This window comes from Panthera onca, chromosome A2, assembly GCF_046562875.1.
Source record: "Panthera onca isolate mPanOnc1 chromosome A2, mPanOnc1 haplotype 2, whole genome shotgun sequence".
Taxonomy (NCBI): Eukaryota; Metazoa; Chordata; class Mammalia; order Carnivora; family Felidae; genus Panthera; species Panthera onca.
The window spans coordinates 144,665,562-144,687,394 of NC_138340.1; the positions used below are offsets into that span (position 1 = coordinate 144,665,562).

The 21,833-nt window shown below is 55.4% G+C and overlaps 1 protein-coding gene across 2 annotated transcripts; it reads right to left on the reverse strand.

Moving 5' to 3' along the window:
* Window positions 1–735: 735 nt before the first annotated feature.
* Window positions 736–10,936, reverse strand: PRRT4 (proline rich transmembrane protein 4). 2 transcript variants are annotated; one of them, XM_060633041.3, is made up of 5 exons: window positions 10,607–10,933; window positions 8,620–9,341; window positions 8,430–8,534; window positions 7,963–8,082; window positions 736–3,108 (listed from the first exon to the last, which is right to left on the reverse strand). In XM_060633041.3, the coding sequence occupies exons 2-5, from the start codon at window positions 9,263–9,265 to the stop codon at window positions 1,283–1,285; spliced, it is 2,697 nt and encodes an 898-aa protein (XP_060489024.3). In that variant the 5' UTR covers window positions 9,266–9,341; window positions 10,607–10,933; the 3' UTR covers window positions 736–1,282. The 2 variants fall into 2 exon arrangements, with proteins under 2 accessions (XP_060489024.3, XP_081651195.1); XM_081795069.1 differs by lacking the exons at window positions 7,963–8,082; window positions 8,430–8,534 and having other exon boundaries at window positions 10,607–10,936.
* Window positions 10,937–21,833: the final 10,897 nt, after the last annotated feature.

The window sequence follows — 21,833 nt, forward strand, 5'->3', positions numbered from 1 at the left end:
ACTTAATCTTGCGACCCTGTTTTGGCGCCACTCCGAACTTCCTGCATTTTAGCCAAATGACAAATGCACTCTGCAGAGCGCAGAGCCAAATGCTCTGAACAAGGGAGGGGTTACAGAGTGCCTGGTGGCCAGGGCCTCTGCACGGTGAGTTCTGCTTTGGTGAGTAAGACGGGGCAGGGGTTTGGGAAAGGCAGGCTTTCTTCAGGGAGGATCTGCGCCTGTGGGAGATGAGTGCCAGGGAAGAGGGTTTGTGAGTCCGGCCTTGAAGAGGCCCTATTGGTAGGTGGAGCAGGTAGTTTCCTCTGTGAATCCAGCAATCGTCTGTAACATGGCAGGGGGATGGCTGGGGATCCCAGATCAAAGTGATCCAGCCCTTGACGTGTCATTTCCGTGAAGGACTTTACCACCAACTGGTCCCTAGCCAGCTGTCCACCACAACCTGCAGCCAGGCTCCTAGGAATGCAGACATTTCCACCAATGACCGTGGAGTTCCCGCCTCACCTCTCAAGGCCGGTTTCATCTCTGACAAGCCACTTCCCAGAGAGTCAGAGGGCCTTCCAGGGGTCACTCCCAGGACCCTCACTCATTCCAGCTACAGGACAATACTTGCAGTCAGGAAGGAGGGTCACTGGGGTCTGAGATGAACTCACCCCACCCCAACACCGCTTCTCTTCCCGAACTGATGGAACTGCTGCTGCTGTTGCCTCATCTAAGCTTTTCCAAGAAGATCAGACCTTTCTCTGAAAATATTTTATTGATAAATTAACTCTGAAAGCGTTCACCTCCCACCCAACTGCTGTAGAGTCTCCTAGATGAGCTATGGACCCTTCTATGGGGAAGGATCACATGGAGGACAGGGAGGCTCGCTCATACAGGAATGGGATTCCTGGGTATGGCAGAGGTGGGTTTGGGGACTGAAGCCGGTCTCGAGGTCCTCTGAGGACAGCCCCTCTCACTCAGCACCAGAGTGGGGAGTGGTGGTCAGGAGTGGAGCACCTTGGGGCTTTATTGCTGGTGAATGCCAAGGAAAGTGGGACCCCTGCCAGCCTAGAATTGCAGCAGAGGGCATCAGAGCCCAGGGCTCCAGAGGAGGTGGCACTAATTCCCAATCAACAGAGCCTGGCTGCTGACCCACCCACCCAGGGACCCCTGGATGGAGAAGGAAGCGGGGAGAGGTATCTGAGCCAGGCAGGATTGAGGAAGGGTTACAGTGTGCAGGTCTCGGGCAGAGCAGGCGCCAGGAGGGGGCGAAGGCTGGTGCACCTGGGGGGGGGGCGCCTCTTCACAGGTCTATGGTGTCGCTGCCCATGCTCAGCTCGTCGATCTGTCGGCAGGCGTCCAGGAATTGCTCCTGCAGCAAAGCTTCTGCGGCCTGCAGCTCAAGAGTAGGCTCTGGGGAGTCGCGGGAGGGTGGGGACAGGGCCTGGTAAGAGCCTGAGCCCGGGAGGCTAGGGCTGCTTCCCGAGGGCCGCGGGGGACTGAGGACGCAGACCAGCGGACAGCGTGGAGGCCTGTCGGGGCTGGAGCATAGCAGCATGGACGAGCTGTCCCTAGAAAGTCCGCACAGTGAGCCGGAAGAGGCGCTGCTGCCCGCGGGCCAGGCCCCGGGAGAGGGGAGCTCCTGCGGTGCGGGAGAGCCAAGGGCCTCCTCAGACCTCTCATTGGGTCCGGCCCCGGTCTTCGCCCCCAACGAGGCGGTGCGGTAGAGGCCCAGCCCAGGCAAGGCTTCCCCGTAGGCAGGGCCCTGGAAAAGGCCGGGAGTGAGCAGGGCCTCGCTGCAGAGGGCCTCCTCAATGCTGCGCCGCAGGTCGATTGGGGAGGGCGGGCGGAAATCCACGGTGTAATCGCTGCAGGGGGAGGAGGCCGGAGAAGGGGCTGGGTTGGCCGCCGCGCCTTCGAAGGCCCGGCAGCCGCCTCCCTGGAGTAGGAGGTCGGGGCCCGGCCCGGCCAGGGCGCACAGCTGCAGCAGCTCCGCGTCGCCACGCGCGATGGCGCCACCCAGGGGCTCCTTGTCGGGGGGCCCGGTGACCCAGCCCCCGGGCAGCAGCGGGGCCGCGTGGCCCGGGGACAGGCGGAAGAGCTTGGCCCAGCAGCGCGGCGGCACACGGGGGCTGCAGAGCGCCGGGTAGAGGCCCAGCAGCGCCAACGGGAGCGCGACGCCCACCTCGCCCAAGCGCAGGCCTAGCTGGAAGGCCCACCAGGGCCAGGGTCCCTCCAGGCCAGGTTGGCCGCCATAGCCCAGGGCGTGCAGCACTTCGTAGCCCTGCAGGGCTCCGCTCAGCAGCCCGAAGGTGCCCGCCACCGGGGCTGTGCGGGCCGCGCGCCGCCAAGACTCGCGCGGGGCGAAGGGGCTGCGAGCCTGCGGCAGAGGGGTGGCGCCCTTGAAACCAGACCCTCCCAGGGGCGCTCCGGCCCGCCGCCGCCTTCCCCCCCAGCAGGAGAGCGCCAGCAGGAGCCCAGAAAGGAGGGCGGCGAGGAAGGCGTGCAGTCCGCGGGAGGCGAGCCGCAGGGGCCGCAGCGGGCGGTGGGCCGCGCTCCCGAGGGCGGCGGCGGCCGCCAGCCCCAGCCCCAGGAGCAGGAGCACGGCCAGCCCGGCGGGACACCGCGGCGGGCGCGGCCGGGCCAGCAGCAGGCAGGCCAGGCCCAGGCCGGCGGCCAGGCAGGGCAGTGGAAGGTCCTGCAGCAGCAGCCAGGCGAGCGGGGGCAGCCGGTCGCGGTGCCCATAGGCGTCGTAGAAGAGCGGGAAGGCCCGCGTGGTCCCGGCCGACAGCAGGAGCAGGTCCAGCAGCGCCAGGCAGGGGGCGCCTGGCGGGCAGCGCCAGGGCAAAAGGGCTAGGGCCAGCAGCGCCAGCAGGGCCACTAGGCCGAAGAGCGTGCCTACCCCGTACACGTGGGCCTCCCAGGCCAGCCCCCAGCGAGCTCTGGCCTCTGCCCAGTCGGCCTCCAGGGTCAGGAAGAAGAGGGCCCTCGGGGCCACAGGAGGCTGCCCCTCGCGTTCAGGCAATTCTCCCACGATGCAGGACCCTGGCCCACACTCTGGCTGCACGGAAGGCTTCCCAAGGCTGGCAGGAGAGGGGTCATCCGGGCCAGAGGTGGGCCTGGTGGGGTCTGTGGGCAAAGAACGTTTGTCTGAAACAATTATGCAGCCCTCCTCCTCCCCTCCCCACAGCCGGTGACCTGTATACCAGTCAGAGTCTCATAGCATCTAGGACACCCTTGTCTTAAATACAATGCTCACCCTCTCAGCTGCTCGAGCCTTCCCCTCCCCATCAAACTCCTCACACAACACTTTCAGCTCTCATCCCTTCCCCCCATCCCTAACCCCCCCCCACCCCCACCCCCCCCCGCTTTGTTCGTTTCCCTTCATCACTCTGTGATTCTACTGAAAAGAGTTTTTAAGAAGCCACAGAACTTTACAACTGGAAGGACCTGGAGAAGCCCCCTCTAGTTCAATCCTCTGACGAGGAAGAAAGCTTGATGAGAACAAAGATTTTTGTTTGCTTTGCTCACATCTGAATCTCCATGCCTAAAATGGTACCTGGCCCAGAGTTGGCACTGAGCAGATATTCCCTGAATAAATGAATCCTCTTTTTGCCCCATGAAAACACCGAGGCTCTACAGAGAAGCAAAGTGACTTGTCCAAGGTCACAAATCGGCAGAGCTACCACTAGAATCCAGATTGAAGCACCAGTCTGAGCCTCTTCTCGTGATTCCAGAGCTTTTTCATGACACTGATTTGCTTATCTCTTATTCTGTGCCCCTGACTCCCAACTCCCACCTTGGTGCTAAGAGAAGCTTCCCTTGCCCCTTTCCAACTGCCCCCCCCCCTTTCTGTCTCTTCAGGAATAGCCCCTACACACATATGCATGCAGGCAGCAGGGGGAGAGGTAAGACATTCCCGTCCCCAGCACCTGAGGAAAACACAACCTTTCCCATCCACTGGCCTTCCTGTCTGCCACACCCCCATCTCTTGGCTTACTCATGGCCATGGTCCCCATCCTGACTCGATCACAAAGCCATTGGTCTAAGACTCTTAATATATAAGCCACTTCAGTTCTCCATTTTATAGGTGACATTGAGATGGACTCCCCGGGGGGTCTCAAGGCTACCCTTGAACTCCCAGGAAGGAACCACTGGGAAGATCATAGTGGCATAAGGTGCCATCTTCGTGAGTGAGCCCCTCAGGTGCCCTAGGGTTTGCTAACTTAGGCCCCTAGCCCCACTCTGTGCACCAACACCTTCCCTACCCTCCCTGGGGAAAGGGAAGTCAAGAAAAAGAGGGTGAGGAGTAAGATCCCTAATTTACTTTCCTGGAGCAAGAGAAGAGTTGGAAAGAGATCCAAGGATTCTTCCCACGGCCAAGCAGCAAAAGAAGATGCTTCAGGCTGAACCTCTCCCTACTCCACCTAGCAAGCTCAGCAGAACGGCAGCTGCAAACACTATGGAGGGAGAAACATGGTGGTGAAGGATGGAGACACCCTGGTGAGGAGGGGAAGGTGCACAGGAGGCAGATGCAGAATGAGGGAGGGCGGGTCTTCTGACAGCCAGACCCCTGCCCCAGCAGCCTGGCCGTGCTCCAGCCTTGCCCCAGCTGTACAATATAGGAAGACCCCAGGTGCACTCCCACCCCCAGGCACTGCCAGCTCAGGCTGGGAACATGCAAAACACAGCAATCCTGAGGACAAGGAAAAGGAGTGAGGGGGGCAGAAAGCAGCTCTGGAGAGAGAGGAGGGGAAGATAGAATCAGACAACTGGGGAGGGCAGAGAGGGAGCAGCCAAAAATTAAATATACACAGCTTGCTGCCTACTGCAAATGGCGGTATGTGCCCTGGTTCCTGTTCCATCACATTCCTCAAGTCTGAATTGGGGAAGAGCACCTATTGCATAAGGCTGTTAGGAGGATAAATGGACGACGTGTCCAAAGCTCCTCTGAGTGCCTGGTGCATAATAAGCATTCGAGATGTGATCGTTGTTGGTATCATCATTATCAGCTAATGTTTATCACCGATCAGTCATCGGTTTGTGTCCACGGGAGTATGACTATTTCTGGCCTCAAACTAGTTCTTGGTTTAACTAACGAAAGGCTGCTGTCTCTCAGCACGTCCTAAACTTGCTTAGGAAGACCACCGTTAGTCAAATGAGCAAACATCAACACATTGTTTCACTGTGCGAACCCTATCTAAAGAACACCATTTGGATGGACTGACCACCCCTGAGTGCCTAATGAAGACACAGACAGGAATTAAAAGGGGAACCATTCAGCTGGGATGGCTTGCTCATCAGGGGTAGGCATCAGTCCCACATGAACAGGATCAAATACTTGCACCTCCTCCTTCAACCCCCTTCCTTCGTCCTCTCGGATGCTCTTGCCCAACCACTTCTGGAAAGTGGATGAGTTCGCTTGGCGTTTCCTCGGCTTTAGCAGGCTCTGCAGAAAGGCAGTGAGACTGTGCCCGGGAGCCCCACAGCCTGAGCCAGCCTGGCACCCCTCACGGCCTCCTCTTCGCTCACTGTGCAGACAAGTACAGCTCTCAGAGGTCTGTCCTACCTCACCTTTCTCTAGGCTCCACTTCTTACCCAAGGGCCAGAAGAAACCCTATCTCTCACCTCTGTCCCCAAGCACTGTGGCAAGGAGAGCAAGTATTGAACATTACTGAGAAGCCAGGAAAAAATCAAAAGCAGAAAACAGGCAAAGTGTAGGCGTAGCTCAGGTGTCAGAGGAGGGAGTTCTGAACTAGGAGCATTGCTTCCTTGGGAGACTGGGCATACCCTGTGTACCCGGGGTTGGGCCATGTTGTAGGCAGGGACAGGCAGAGAATACCCAGCTTCTGTCTTTGGAGAGTCCATTTGAGCTCATCCCCTGTTTTCCCACTTGAGGCTTGCCCAGAAAGAGCCCTCAGTCTCCCCCAGAGGAGTCCAGAAGATAGTGACTTCCTAGATCCCTCTCTGGAGGAGCCCTCTCTTACAAGGTAGTCCCACTCTGGCCCTGTGGCCCCTCTTGACCTCAGGGGCAAGAAAGGAGATAGGATGTCAATGTGAGTAATTGGTAAGGTCACAGCTGGCTGGGATGGAGTCAGGGAGAGGGGCCTGCTCGATTTATGGAAAAGTCAGGCCTGATTATCTACCAGCTGTCCAGATCAAAGGGCTGGGGAATCTCTCTCTCCCAATAGAAGCTGTGGTCCATTCAGCGGCCTGGCCCCATTCCTCTCCCCACCCCCACCTCTCGGATCATAGAAGATTGATCCTCTTTGTAAGGGTCACTGGCATTTGAAATACTGGACAACTGTAAAGGGTACAGATGGCAGCCAATCAGAATAGATGTCGGCCAGGGTGTCCGGGGAGTGGAGGGGAGCGAGTGCTCAGGGGGCTAAGGCCAGTGGGTACTTATCAACTGGTAGGAAAGTCTTGCGATATGTTAATGACCTGCACAACTTCTTCCAGCTGCCTGCTGGTTCTGTCCAAGGTGAAGGGGACCCAATTCAAAAGAGAGGTCCTAGAGTCAAAGGTTAACCACACCTAGGTTAGAAAGATCCCAGAGGAGACAGGGACTCCCCTTGTCCCCTAATACACTGCTGGCAGGAGCAAGGCCCCTTGGCCTTCTCTTCAAGAGGCCTGTCGCCCTCCTGGGTTTATCTGAGAGAACTAGCCAGGAAGAGGCTGAGTTCCTGCAGCCGTCAGTAAGGAGGGGGGAGGGGGTGGGGCAGCGAGCTGCGCTTCCTCTGATACTGTCCAGACTCATTAAACCTGCCTGGCCAGCACTGTCACCGAGGCTGACAGACCGCCAGCCAGCATCCTTCCCCCGGGGCCACAGAGCCTGCCCCCCACCCCACAGCAGATCTCTGGATGGGGAGGGGACAGCAGCCTCCTCGCCCACATGCAGTGACTGCTCCGGAGTGAGCTACAGTCAGGTGCTGTGTTAAGTCCGGAACTGGAAGGAGCTGGGGGACCAGTGCTTTCCACTGCGGAGCTGGTTCCTACTGTGAAGGGCTGAGCGGATTCACAGCTATAGTAAACGCTTTGCAGAACAAGGCTGGGCCTAGGAGTCCCTCTTCGTGGCTCCCTTGGCCTCACCTACCAGAGCCCGAGAGTGCTCTCTGCCCTGTGGGTCATGGTGGCCATCACATCTTGGCGCCAAGGTTGCGGGGTCAGAGAGGTAGGCTCTGGAAGTGCATCTGGGATGCAGTAAAGGCAGAACCAAGGTTAACAGCTACTATTTAAGAAACTTCAACTTCATGCCCAGCCTCATGCCAGGAGCTTACATGCTCTGGAAGCTTCACAATAACAAGATAGGTACTATTATTAAGCCCTAGATACTCGAGCAAATTTAGGCTCAGGAAGAGTAAATAACTTTCCCGAGGTCACCCAGCCAGTTGGTCAGTGAACTGGGATTCTGAGCCAAGTCTCAAGATTCCAGAGCCCCTAGTCTTTCCTCTGCACCACCAGCTTGTCTGGGTGCATGTTCTGAAAGACTCCTTTAAATAAGGGTGGCGTCCGTCTGCTGAAGGTCTTCTCTTCACTGTCTTCCCAATGAGGGGCCCAGTTCTGCCCATATCTGACAACATGTCATGTCAGATCAGACGGCAAAGGAGAGAGCCCCAAGGTTGGGGGGGGGGTGGGGGGAGAGGCAGGCCAGGCAGACTGGAGTGAAGGGTGGAGTTGGTACTGAGGCTGTGGGAAATCATGAAGGAGTCCCTGTGTCTGTCTGCCTCTGATACATTTGTCTACATCCTGCGCTGCCTGTGGTTGCAAAACTCCCGGGGGACCATTACTTAACTCTGTGTGGGACCGTCCCCAGCAACACTTGTTCTCAGACCATTAATACGTATCGCCATGGTGACGATGAAGAGAATGCTGATTATGATTATGATGACAACAAAATAAAAGAGCCCCAGAACGCCAACGAGTGGCTAGCATGTAGTAACTGCTAAATAAATGTCACGTGCAAGTGAACTGGACACTTACCTAGTGATGCTGTTGCAACCGTGACAGACCTTAGGGAAGCAGCTGGGTCCAAAGGGCCTGAGCTTGGGAGCTTTCTCTCCAGGGGGGTTGGGGGTGGGGACACAGTGGTGCCAAAGAACCCTGCAAAAGGAGCACGTGGGGTTCAAGCACTATCCTGCCAGCCAGTCTTGGCAGTTGGGGCTTTGGAGAAAATCCTGTCCTTCCCCAGATCTTGCCCTAAGGGAGCCAATGTATACCGAACAGGAATTGTAGCCACACGTACGCTGGGAGCTAAGCTACAAGGACCAAATCAGACTCAGTATGGCAAAGAGGGCATTTCCCCATAGGAGCAGTGGCCCGTGTCCCAGGCCCGGGGGAAAAGCAACACAGAGTCAAAGAAGACAGGGAGGTCTGATTAGGCCCCTAGCACAATGCCTGGCACGTAGAAGTGTTCCCTAAGTGTTTGTTGCAACAAAATAAACACTCACCTGGAGAATCTGAAACTCTAGAGGCAGAGCTTGGGGATCGAGTGGGGCCTAGAGGGCTTGGGCTTGAGAAGTTCCGCAGTGGGGACAGAGTAGTGCCGAAGAACCCTGCAAAAGGAGCCCGGGCTGAAGCTTCCTCCTACCTGCCTGGCTGCCCAGCAGGGGCTCTTCTCCAGATGGGGTAGGTACTCACCAAAGGGTCCCAGGCGCCCAGCAATCTCTGCCAGGCTGGCCCGCAGGCTGGGCAGCAGGGGCAGCGTTCGATGCCCGAGCGTGGGGGCTGCGCCTGCTCTCAGTGCCATGTCAAACTTCAGCTCCAGCTCGCTCTGGCGGAGCCTGGGAGGGCTGGATGGAGGTGCCGTAGCTGTCAGAGCGGTGTCCCAGGTGACAGTGCCCATCCCGGGCTGATAGGGAGCAGTGGGCCGGTCAGTGGGCCCAGAGAGGGGGAATGTGGACTCTGGAGACTGGGAGGAGGCCCAGGGCGTAGAGCTGCCTTCAGCAGAGCCCCACTCCGGGGGGGAGTTCCCAAGGGAGCCCACCAGCAGTTCCCAAATGGGGTCGGTCCTCAGCCCCCTGGCCACCTCTTCCTCTGGCTCCCGGCTGGGCCCAGGAGAGAGCGGCTGGGTCTCTGTGACAGAGATCCCCCAGGCAGCAGCAGGTCCCCGAAGGTGGAATTTGAAGTTAAGTCCCAGGTTGAGAGACAGCATAGAGGCCTCACTCTGAGGTGGTGGGGTCAAAGTGGTGAGAGGGACACCCGAGACGGAGGAGACAGGCTGGGGCCCCACAGGAACAGCAAGCAGGACCCAGCAGAACAGCCCCAGACAGCCATGCCCTGCCATGGCCCCACCTGGCCTTGGGTGGTGGCCTCAGTGGGCAGGGGGCTCAGTTCTTCAGCACCTTTTGAGCTTGAAGATCCTGGAGAGAGGAGAGGCGCTATGAGCGCTCGCTGCCTGGGATCAGATGCCCCAGAGAGAGGTTGCTGATCACAGAGAAGCCGGTGGTGGGGACAGGACGCAAAGGGCTCTGCCCAAGGAGAGTTGCCAGCTCCTCCCTCCATTCAGGCCCAGAACAGATCTCTTCCCTGCGGTTCCCCTTCTCTTCTAGCTAAAGCCCCTCTCCCAAAACCCCTGCTCCCCAACCTGCTCAATCTGGGGGCTGGGGCCTAAAGGCAATCAGCTGCCCTCATCCTCCCTGATAGCTGAGGGGGGGGCACTCAGACTTCCCGACTCAGATCCTTTCCCTCCCTCTCTTCTGTCTCGCTTCCTGTCCTCCCTCAGATATTTATTGAGGCCTACTACGTGCCAAGCACCCTTCTGCTAGTACAACTGTGAACAAGCAACACTCATGGAGAAGCCTCACGCTGCTCCCACCCCCCACCCTGGGCTCCAACCTGAGATGTTGGCACTCTCTCTCACTCAGACCCCAAGGAACACAGGGCCCTGGGAGGGGCAAAGCGCAGAGCCCAGCGATCAGGCTGAGGTGGAGAAGGCAGCCAGGCTCCCGCCAGAGAGGCAGGGTGCCCTGGTCTGGCAGAAGCTGTCCCTTCAGCCTTTCTCCTCTTTCTTGGGGCTTGGCCTGCTCCCTTCCCCTTAACCCTAGAAGTATTTGGGGGGAGGGGCAGCTTGGCCAGCTCCGGCTTCCCGGGGAAGATGGCCAGGCAGGCAAGCCCCGCAAGGGGCTGCTGCAGCCACGTCCTACCTCCTCCCTGAATACCCCCTCCATGAACACACATCTGGTGGGGGAAGGGGAGGGTGAGCCAGGGATACACGTGCACCCGGCCCCCTTACATCACACACAGCCACACCTAGCACCCGTGACACACTCACCCTTCACACACCCCTGCACACACACGTGTGCACACACCCACATCCGAGTCTGCCAAGCCCCCTCCCTCTTACACGGGTTCAGACCCAAGCTCTGTGAGCTCCCAGCCTCCTCTCTCTCTCTCTCCCTCTCTCTCTCACACACACACACACGCACACACACGTCTCTCACAGACACGCACAGTGTATACAGTCACACAGAGAGGCACACACACCCCTACACACACATTCACACACTCCGTGCAGACACATCGCACACCTTCGTCCCCCTACACACCCACCACCCCTCGAAGGCTCGCTCGCTCTCTCGCTCACGCTGCTCTCGCCCTCTCTCTCCCCCTGCCCGGACCCGCCGACCTGTTCCTCTCGCTCCCTCCCGCAGGCGGGTCTCCTCTGCCAAGTCCCCCGAGAACCGGAGGTCGCGGCGGCCCAGGCGCCCAGCTGGACAACGCTCCGCCGAGTCTCGCCCCTTCTCTCGGTCGCGCCCGACGCCCCCTCGGCGAGTCCCGGCGACCGCGGCTACGCCGCCACACTGCCCCCGGGCCGGCTTGGCCCTGCCAGCGACCCGCAGCGCGGTCCCCCGCGGCCGGCCCGGTCCGGCCCTGCGCCCCGCGCTCCCTCCCCGCGGCGCCGCCTCCTGGCTGCGAGCCCCCCGCTCCCCGGCAGAGCCGCCCGCGCCGGGCTCCGCGGCAGCCGCGCTCTGACCGCCCTCCCTCCCTCCGCCAGCTTCCCTCGATCCCGCCCCTCCCTCCCTCTCCCCTCCCCCTCCCCCTCCCCCTCCCACCCGCGGCCCGCCCCCTACCCCGGCCGGCAGGCGGGCGCGCACCGCAGCGCCCAGCGCCGCCGCCTCTGTGCCCGACGCCCCGACGCGCGCTCATTCACCCGGCGCCGCCAATCGGCCGCGGCGAGCGCGGGAGCCTCGCTCTGGGCCCGGCGCCGGCCGCCGCACACTCCCTGGGCGGCCCAGCACACACGTCCGCACGCCCTCCTTCCCCGGGAAACACAGCCTTGGGCCGAAGCCCCGCGCGCGCACACGCGTGCACACACACACACACACACACACACGCGCGCGCGCGCGCGTACGCGGCAGCCTGCCCCAGGACGGCACCCCGGGCCGGAAGAACCACGGCGTTTGTTAAGCCGTGAGTAGAAGTGTAATATCTCATTAGTCCTCACCACAATCCTCTGGGTGTCCCCATTTCACAGATCGGTAAATGAAGGCCCAGAAAAGTACCGAATTTGCCCAAGATTACACAGCTTGTCAGGGACCTCGTACCCAGTCTCTCTGCTGCCCTCTCTACAACCTGGTGGCTTTCGACAGTTGTACCGCTACACGGGAGTGCCGGCAACACTTCACAGGTGAACTGCAGGATGTCAATCAGTGTGTACCCCTTTTTTTTTTTTTTTAAACTGATCTCCCCCCAATACTCAAGAGTTTCAGAAATGTATGCCAGCAAGAATGCTGAGCCTAAACTGCATGTGAGCCGTGGATTATAACTTTTTTCCAGTAAGAGATGAAAGGAGAACAGTGAAGTCAGAGTGTGCAGCTTCAGGAATGTGAAAGCCCAGGCCAAGGCTAACCCAGTGTTGAAGATGACAAATGAGCAGAGTGGTCACTGTGGATACTTTATGGACCCTATTATACTGTCCCAGCGACTGATTTAAGTAGTTCCAGCTCTTCTGTTTGTATTATCTTGGGTCTCTAAATCCCTCCAAGTGTTCCTCCAAAAATGCTAGTATTTAGGGGCGCCCGCTGGCTCTGCCCGTAGAGCATGCGGCTCTTGCTCTCGGGGTTGTGAGTTTGAGCCCCACGTTGGGTGTAGAGATGACTTAAAAATAAAATATTTTAAAAATGCTGAAACAAAATAAAAATAAATACTAGTATTTAAAAGTATCAAGAGAACATGAAACAGGAGGCTCCTTGCAACCCATAAAGCTGTCCTTCAAAATCCAGACACCCCGTTGTGTTCCAAGCATTTGTGCTGGATGCTTTAAGAATATCCTCACTTAGGGGCGCCTGGGTGGCTCAGTCGGTTAAGTGTCGGACTTCAGCTCAGGTCATGATCTCACAGTTCGTGAGTTCGAGCCCTGCGTCGGGCTCTGTGCTGACAGCTCAGAGCCTGGAGCCTGCTTCGGATTCTGTGTCTCCCTCTCTCTCTGCCCCTCCCCTGCTTATGCTCTGTCTCTCTCTGTCTCAAAAATAAATAAAAACATTAAAAAATTAAAAAAAAAAAGAATATCCTCACTTATTCCTTATCACAAGCCAGAGAGAGAGAAATTATTGTCACTGTGCTATGGCCTTGGATGTGACCCTGACCCCTTTTCCATCTCCCCCTCCCCTGCTGCACTGTAAGGTTGGGGAGGGGCTGCTGAAAGAGTTACCTAGGGCAGGTTCTGTCTCAGTCACAGAGATCTCACATAGAGAGCTCACATAGTCATAAAGAGCTCACATAGAGAGATGCCCGGGTTAGGTGCTCAATGAATGTTAGATGAGTAAATAACAAACAAATGAATAATTCTGGGGTCCTTTGGACCATGGGTTGTGTTTCAGAAAGGCATCTACGGCTCACCTTCTCATCACAGAATCCCTTCAATTGGTGTAAGAGAAAATCAGACAACCCACTGATCCCTTTTCCAGGGGATGCCTACGATGAAGGCTGGTATTTCTTCTGGCTCGCTAAACATAACATTGCGAAGGGCATTCCCTGGATGCATCCTCTGGGATCCCTATGGGATCCCTGTTTTAGTAGGGATCCTCCCCCCAAGCCCTTTAGGGGCTGCCTGAAGGCTGCATACTGGGATCCAGCCTCTAGTTTTCTCTCATATACTTAATAAAAGTTATCCTGCTAGAGACACTTCCCTTGAATCCTCCTCATAGAAGGGCTCATTTCCTGCTAATCGTGTTCACTTAAAGACTTCTAAATGGAAAGACAGAAATAAACACACCCCAGAACATTAAAACAGCAATCTTCCATGACCAAGTAGGGTTATTCCCAGGAATTATATTTAAAAAAATATATTGAAAAGGGAAGTTAGGGTTTTGGGTTAAGATGGTGATTAAATGCATACATCTAATTTCACTCCCTCCCAAAACCCCACTAAAATTTCAATAAAGAAATTTTTAACTCAAGAGATAAACCCTGAAGGATGGAGAGAACAGGAAAACAGACAACAGCCACAGAATTTTTGAAGCAGAATGGCAGACAGCCATGTGGTTACTGACTTATCAGCCCTGAGGAAAAAGACATCTCAACTGGCAGTGGGGAAAATGGAGCCAACTTGATTTACATTGCAAGGTTCTCAGAAGGCACGCAAACTGCCAACCAAGGTCCCTCTGGAACTGTGGATGAGGTTGCTAAAATAAAGGCCATGATGAAAAGCAGTTAAATCCCTAGATTTCTTCCCTAACTCCAGGCCAGGGGACTACAAGTCCCTCCCCATCCCAGCCATGGTCTGGAAGATTTTCCTCTGAGGACGGTAAGATAGAGAGGGTAATTGGGGGCGCCTAAGTGGCTCAGTCAGTTAAGCGTCGCCTTCAGTTCATGTCACGACCTCACAGTTCATGAGTTCGAGCCCCGCATTGGGCGCTCTGCTGTCAGCACAGAGCCTGCTTCAGATCCTCTGTCTCCCTCTCACTCTGCCCCTCTGCCGCTCTCTCTCTCTCTCCCAAAAATAAACATTAAAAAAAAAAGAGCGTATCTGGATTGGAGAAGCTTCAAATGCAGTTGTGAACAGAGATACCATACTGAAAATACTAAAAACAAGGGGATTAAGTGACCATGTCATATGGCACAGAACCCTAGCCTTCTACTGTTGGGGTCCCAAAGTGCTCAGAGTAGGACCTTTGCTGTTTAGGCAGGAAACTGGAAGATTCTACTCTGAGGTATTTCACCAGCCCTAGAGGAAAGACCTAAAGATACTAACATAGAGGTTTCCCCCAAAACAACCCAGCTGTGTCACCCTACAGTGGCAAATCCAGCCTGTGAGTTGGCTCAGAGTTTTTGACTAGCCCTCTAGCCCTCCACAACCTTAATCATGGCCAAACATTCCCAGACATGCAGGATATTTTCTAATGCAAAGAGAGAGATAAAACAAACAATAGAGAAGTAACTTGCAGGAAACAGGTTATACAGAGAGAAGAAAGGGTCCAAAAAGCCCATTTTTAATATCCCTAGAGAGATAAGACAAGGTAGTACATCTATGAAACAAGAACAATATGCTATACAAAGGAACACCCAGAATATAGCAAGAGCAACAATTGTGTCTCGAAAAATAAAATCATGACAGCAGAAACAAAACGTCAGTAGAAAGATAGGAACATAAAGTTGACTAAATCTCCCTAGAAACCAAGCAAGCATACTAAGAAAATAAAGAAGACAAGGGGCGCCTGAGTGGCTCAGTCGGTTGAGCGTCCAACTTCAGCTCAGGTCACGATCTCACAGTCTGTGAGTTCAAGCCCCTCGCCGGGCTCTGGGCTGATGGCTCAGAGCCTGGAGCCTGCTTCCGATTCTGTGTCTCCCTCTCTCTCTGACCCTCCCCCGTTCATGCTCTGTCTCTGTCTCAAAAATAAATAAACTTTAAAAAAAAAATTAAAAAAAAAATAAAATAAAGAAGACAAAAGAGTAAAACATTACAGGACAATTGCAGGAGTTCAACATCAAAATAACAGAAGCTCCAATAAGAAAAAAGAAAGGTGAGGGGGTGGTGCCTGGATGGCTCAGTCATTTAAACATCTGACTCTTGATTTTGGCTGGGGTCATGATCTCGCAGTTCTTGAGTTCAAGCCCTGCGGAGGGCTCTGCTCTGTGAAGCCTGCTTGGGATTCTCTCTCCCTCTCTCTGCCCCTCCCCCCCACTTGCACTGTCTCTGTCTCTGTCAAAAATAAATAAACTTTTTTTTTAAAAAAAGGGAAAAACAAGGGGCGCCTGGGTGGCTCGGTTGGTTAAGCGTCTGACTTCGGCTCAGGTCATGATCTCGTGGTCTGTGAGTTTGAGCCCTGCGTCAGGCTCTGTGCTGACAGCTCAGAGCCTGGAGCCTGTTTCAGATTCTGTGTCTCCCTCTCTCTCTGCCCCTCCCCTGTTCATGCTCTGTCTCTCTCTGTCTCAAAAATAAATAAACGTTAAAAAAATTTTTTTAAAAAAAAGGAAAAAACAACCCAGGAAAATGGAAGAGAAGATATTCCTCAATGAACTAATTTGAGGAAATTTTCCAGAACAGAAGGGCCTGAGTTGCCAGGTCATTAAAGGTGTGTCCACGAAGACCCAACACTTTAGATGGAAATAAACTCCCACCAAGGCAAATTAAAGAGAAGGATCTAGAAACTTCCAAAACAAAGTAACATACAAAGGATTAGATACCAGAAAGGCTTTGGATTTCTCAACAGCAATGCTAGAACTTAGGGTGACCCTGCCCACTGACATTTCCAGAAAAGGTTCTGGTAAACTCTCAGAGAAGCCAAAGCCACACCAAGAACCAGAGGCTCTGCTCGGCATCCCTCTTCCTGGAAGTCTCCACCTAGTACAAAACCATCCTTTCCTTTACCAGCTAGATCATTCTTGCTTCTCGGCATTTTTTTAGGAATACGCACAAATGTGGTGAAGGCATAAACGAAAGCTGTGTGGGGCAGCCCTCCCCTAGGAGGTCAGAGCTTCTTCCCGGGCGTCCAGAAGGCCAGTGCCTGCAGGTGACTGCCGGCTCTCTCCAGGAGACACGAAGAATGTAGAAGTGAATGGAAGGAACAGCGGTGAAGGGAAGGAGGCCTGAGGAACAGAGATGGGGATAAAGGGGTCCTACCCTGCTCTGGTCCCCATCCTTCTTTCCTCCTGCCGCCAGCTCCTAGGCTAGGGGAGCTGAGGCAGGCTGGCAGAGGGTCCCTCCAGTGAGTTCCTGCATTTCATCTCTTTGTGTCTTTAGCTCTTGGGGATTAGGGTGGATAGGGCAGGGGTCAGGGAGGTCTGCTGCACACATTATGTTGTAATTTAAAAAAAAAAAAAAAAAGAAAGAAAGAAAGAGAGGACCGGTGCTTTAATCTTTTGACAAGGACAGCTGCTCCCAGGAGTCTGCTTGGTGGGTCTCTTTCTCCTTGTTTCTGCAGCCCTTAGACTTAACTCAACCTTACTGTGCTCCAGTGTATCCGATCCCTCATTTGTAAAATGGGGATAATAGTAGTCCTTCCCTCACAGGGTCACTGAGACCACTAAGTGAGTTAGTATCTATGAAGTGCTTTGAACACAGATGTACCGTAGAAGCGTTTGCTACCGTGTTACTATGGTGTTAGGGTTCCAGGAGTGACAAATAAAGCTGCTGGGCGCGGGCTGGGGGGGGGGGGGATGGAGGCGGAGAAGTTTGGGGGCAGGGGACCGAAGAGATCGTGGGGTGATGGGGAAACAGGGGCAGCGGGGACAAGGGGGAGATGAAGGTGTCTGGGGGAGGAGGATTCCTACCAGGGGATGGGCCACAAGGGCCGCACTAGCCAGCAGGTAGAGGTAAAGAGGCTGAAGCTTGATCTGTTTAAGTTTTATAGGGCAGAGTAGGCCCCAGGGAAAAGTGTCCTGATTCTCACATCCCTGTGAAAAAGCACACGCCCTGCTTAGAGCAGAGGTCCCCTACTCTGGACCACCCAGGCGCAGGATGGGGGGTGGTGCTGAGCCGACAGGTCCATGGCCGAGCTGGGGGCTCAGCGGCAAGCCCCTCCTCCCACACAAATGTGGGGGGGGGGGCAGACTCAGCCGGGCTTTGGTGTTGGGCTTCCCACAACTGCCAGGGGGACTCAGCTGTTTCCCCGCAGCAGGGGGAGCGGCCACCCTGAGCCCCTGCTGCCCGTGACCCTCCCCCTTCCCTGGTTGTGTCCCCATCCTTCACTGGCTCGGAGGACAGAGAGGGACAGCCGGAGGACAGAGAGGGACAGCCGAGGGGCCTGTGGGGTGGGGGTGGAGGGCGCTGGAGGCCACACCAGAGCCGCTACGTTGGCACCCACGTGAGGCCTGGTGAGGGTGCCGCGGGAGGGGGGCACCCCCTTCCAGCAGAAGAGAAGCCAGCAGCCCCAGCACAGGCCCCATGCGCTAGCTCTCCTCAGCGGGCTTCCCTCACCCCTGCCGCCGAGGGCTGGGAAGGAACCTTAAAGCAATCTCTGTTCCTCATCTCAGCCCTCCTCCCTGCTTCCTGAGACGTGATGCCTTGGTTATGTAAATGGCAGGATGACCAAATGGCAAAGTTGATGCTGGGGACACTCAAAAATCTACCTCGCCTCCCAGAGGGCCTGGGCTGGGCAGGGAATGAGGGAGGGGACGTTCTCTGTGTCTAGGCTGCTGGGAGAGAAGAGAGGAACCCTTCTGGACACCTTCCGGTCCTTTCGCTCCCTCACCTGCCCCTCCTATCCTCTCTTCTGGGCAGGGAGTGGGGAGTTCACTACCAGGGTGCAGGCTGTGGGTACAGAGGCTTGTGTTCTACCTGTGTCTGCCCTCTGCGCCCTGCCCCCCCCCCCCACGGGCATAGCCCCCGATCAGCTGCCTGCGGGAACTCCTTGGTAGAACCTTTCCAGGAAGAAGGGCACAGGTGAAGGGGACAAACCAGAAACACTATTGGACTTCGGGCTATTGGAGCAGATTGCTTAAAACACACTTCTCGTTTTACAAGGTGAAAGCAGCCATTCCTCGAACTCTGTCCTCGATTCTGACATCCTAACGATGTGTCTGAATCAGTCTCACTCGGGAACCAGAAGACCCGTGTTCCAGTCCTGTCTTGGGCAGAGCTGTGAAGAATGTTCCATGGCTTCTCTCAGGACTGGGCCACTGCTGATAGGAGGGTGAGGTCATGTGTGCAAAGGGCGATGACAGGAAGGGCTTGGAGGACGGGGCCACTGGGAGGCCTGGAAGGTGATAAGGGGACCCAGAGGTGAGGAGAGCCTGCTTCATTCATCCTGGTCCCCCTGAGGAAGGTTGCACTCCTCCCCGAAGGACCAGACTGCTAAGAGTAAGGAAGCGTCCTCACAGCCATTGTGTGCGTAGGAGGCAGGGTGGGGGGTGACATGGGAGGGACAATGATATATTCTAAGGACTCAGAAGCATTGAATCATTGAAAGGATGCAGGGGAGAAGGGGATAAAGGTGGCTCCTCTAGAGCCATGCTATTCAGGGTGCTCCATTGACCAGCCCCTCTTCCCAGCACGTCCTCACAGCCTACCCACCCCCCACCCCCACCCCTCTGGCACCATGGCCCCTGGTGCTGAGTGAACTCTGGTAACGGTCTGGTTCAGAGAAGGAAGCCCAGGAAAGGGGGCTGGGGGCAGACCTTAGAGCAGGATTTCTTGATCCTTAGAAATTGAGCCCCTTCTGAGAATCTAGTGGAAATTCTGCTCCCTCTGCCCAGAAAAATGAACAGACAGACACACAATCTTGGCACACACAGCAGGGGGGTCATAGGTCCTCCGGAGGCCATCCCTGAACCCCAGTCCACAAATCCGATCTTTCCTTCTGTCTCAGCATTGCCCAGGTACTTATTCCTCGGTGTCCCACGCCAGGGCCCCAAGGGCAGAGACAACCCCTGCCTCAGGGAGCTTGCAGGCCAGATCAGGATGCAAACCCCAGGGACTTGGAGCCCAAGCAGAGGGCTTCCTGGAGGAGGCGCTTGTTTCCAGGCTGAGGAGACAGCCTTGGGATCACAGCAAACCCACAGGCTCTGGAGTTAGTCAGGCCCTTCATCTATAGAGTGGGGACCTACGCCCACCTCACAGGGATGGTGAGAGATAATATTGATGGTGTTTAGCATGGGGTAGAACGAGGCTCATCATAAACGTGCTGTAAATACTCCCTCAGCTGTGGAGGAAGTGAGCATCCTGGCTAGGTTTGGAAAGTTGAATAACAGCCCTCCAAAGATGTCCACGTCCTAATCTCTAAGATCTGTGAATATGTCACCTTACATGGCAAAAGGGACTTTGCAGGCGTGACTATGTCAAGGGTTGGAGGTGGGAGATTATCCTGGATTATTCTAGTGGCCCAATGTAATCATAAGAATCCTTATAAGAGGGAAACAGGAGGGTCAGAGTCAGTGCAGATGCGAAAATGGAAGCAAAGGTCAGACAATGAGCTGCTGCTTTGAAGCTGGAGGAAGTTGCCACGAGCCAAAGAATTCAGGCAGCCTCTAGAAGCTGGAGAAGACAAGATAAAGGGTTGTCCTCTCAAGCCCCTAGAAGGAGCACTGCCTGGAGGGTCTATTTTCAATTTCCAACCTCCACAAATATAAGATAATAAATCTGTGTTGTTTTGAGCTAAGTTTGTGGTAATTTGTTACAGCAGCAACAGTAAACTAATACGCTAAGCCTCGCCAGAAGAGGCCAGAGCCCGCTGGGGGGGAAGTTACGGGACAAAGGGAGTTCAGAGGGGAGTTTCTGTAGCTGGGCAGGGCGAGGAGTGAGCCTGTGATGGGAGGGGAGGGCCGGGCATGGAGTGCTCAGCCTGTGATCTCACCCTTGGCCAGCCACAGCTGCCCTGGCATCCGGACGCCTGTCAGCCTGGGGTTACATGCCTCACTGGGCCAGAAAGGGATCCCTGTGTAGCCAGGCCCCAGGCAAGGGTGGGGGTGTGGCAGAGAAGGCTGGTGCCAGGGGAGGGAGCCCAATCAGCCCTGGGGCTGCAGAGGCCACACGAGTGGAGGGAGGAGGCCAGCAGGGGCTGGCGAGGTGCCCTGTCACCCAGGGCCCCACCAGCTCGGTCCTGCTCTGCTTCTCTCCTGAGGGGCATGAGCGTTCCCTTCCTCTCTTCTTTTTCCTCCTTCATCCCTGGGGTCTCCTGGGCTCCCCCGGGGAGAGAGGGAGGGGTAGGGAATTTGGGGCTAGGCAGCAAATGGTTGGGTCACAACTGGCTCAGTGGCGGACTAGCTGGGCGACCTTGGGCAAATCACTTGGCCTCTCTGAGCCTCCTTTCTCCTCCAGAAATGAGGATGAAAATAATACATTAATTATTTTTGTATTAAATGACCCCATGCATGAAAACACAGTCCCCAGCATAGAGTAAACCCTATCTTTCCCTCCTCTGCTTGCTGGCCTCAGTGACGTATGTTAGGTGAGGAATGTTTTACAGTTTCATTCATTCTATTCAACAAGTATTGATGAGCAACACCGTTTTTGATGAGGAAGACATACAAGGGAAAACAGACTATCTGCACATAAACGGAGAGCGTCTGATGTGTTATGGAAAACAACGAAGCAGGAAAAGGAAGTGCCAGGGATTGAGGTAGGGGAGTGGTTTGCAGTTTTGTGCAGGGGCCAGGGAAGGTCTGTCTAACCAGGGGTTGCTGGAGCAGAGACCTGAGGGCAGTGGAGGAGTGAGCCGCGTGGGCATCTGGGGGAAGCAGAGGGAACAGGCCTGGTGGGAGCACTGGAGGACAGCAAGGAGGCCAGTGTGGTTAGGACAGAGCTGGCGAAGGGAAACAGATAGACAACAAGGTCTGACGTAGCGGGGCTAGGTGGTGAAGGGCCTTGTAGGCCACAGTAAAGACTGGATTTTACCCCAGGGAAGCCACTGGAGGGTTTGGAGCAGAAAATGATATGCTTCGGCTTACGTTTTAGTTATTTTTTAAAAAGAGTTTTGTTATTTATTTGTTTATATTTGGAGAAAGTGAGAGCAGGGGAGAGGCAGAGAGAGAGAGAGGGAAAGAGAGAATCCCAAGCAGGCTCTGCACCAGCAGCCTGGAGCCTGACGTGGGGCCCAACCCCCCGAAACCGTCAGATCGTGACCTGAGACGAAACCAAGGGGGGGACCCTCAACCGAGCCCCCCAGACGCCCCTGCTCCGGCTAACATTTTACACCCTGGTTGTGCTGTGAGAAGGTTCTAGTAGGGAAGCAACCCGGGGGCGGGGGGGTAAGAAAGCCCGAGCTCCTTGCAGTAACCGATGCAAGAGATGATCGTGGCCCAGACCAACCGTTGCTGGGGGAGAGACTAGAAGAAGCAACCAGACTGACGACATATTGATGGAGTCTCGCCGACGGGATTTGCCGATGGATTTAACACAAAATGTGAGAGAAAGGGGAGTCAAGGGTGGGTCTGGGATTTTTTTTGTTTTCGTTTTATCTGAGCAACGAGAAGGACGGAACTGATATTTTTTGACACGGGGTAGCTTTAAGGGGGACCAGGTCTGGCACGATGGTGGGGAAGTGTGATGGTTAATTTTACGGGCCAACCTCACTGGGCCACAGGGTGCCCAGAGAGTTGGTCACACACTATTCCGGGTGTGTCTGTGAGGGTGTTTCTGGGTGAGATTAACTTTTGAATCCGTGGACTGAGTAAAGCACATTTTCCTCCCCAATGTGAGTGGGCCTCATCCAATCTATTGAAGGTCTGAATAGAACAAAAAGGCTGAGTAAGAAAGAATTTGCTCTCTCTGCCTGCCTGACTGTCTTCAAGCTGGGACACTGGTCTTCTCCGGCTTTGGGATGTAGACTCGGGCTGGGTTGCTCTCCTGGATGTCAGGTAGAAGTAAATGTTTATGGTTATGTTCTGCGTGAGATCCTACTTAATATCTCGTGGAGACGTGAAGCAAGCCGGTAAGTGAGATCGTGAGGGAGTGAGAGTAGATTAGATCTTTGGAC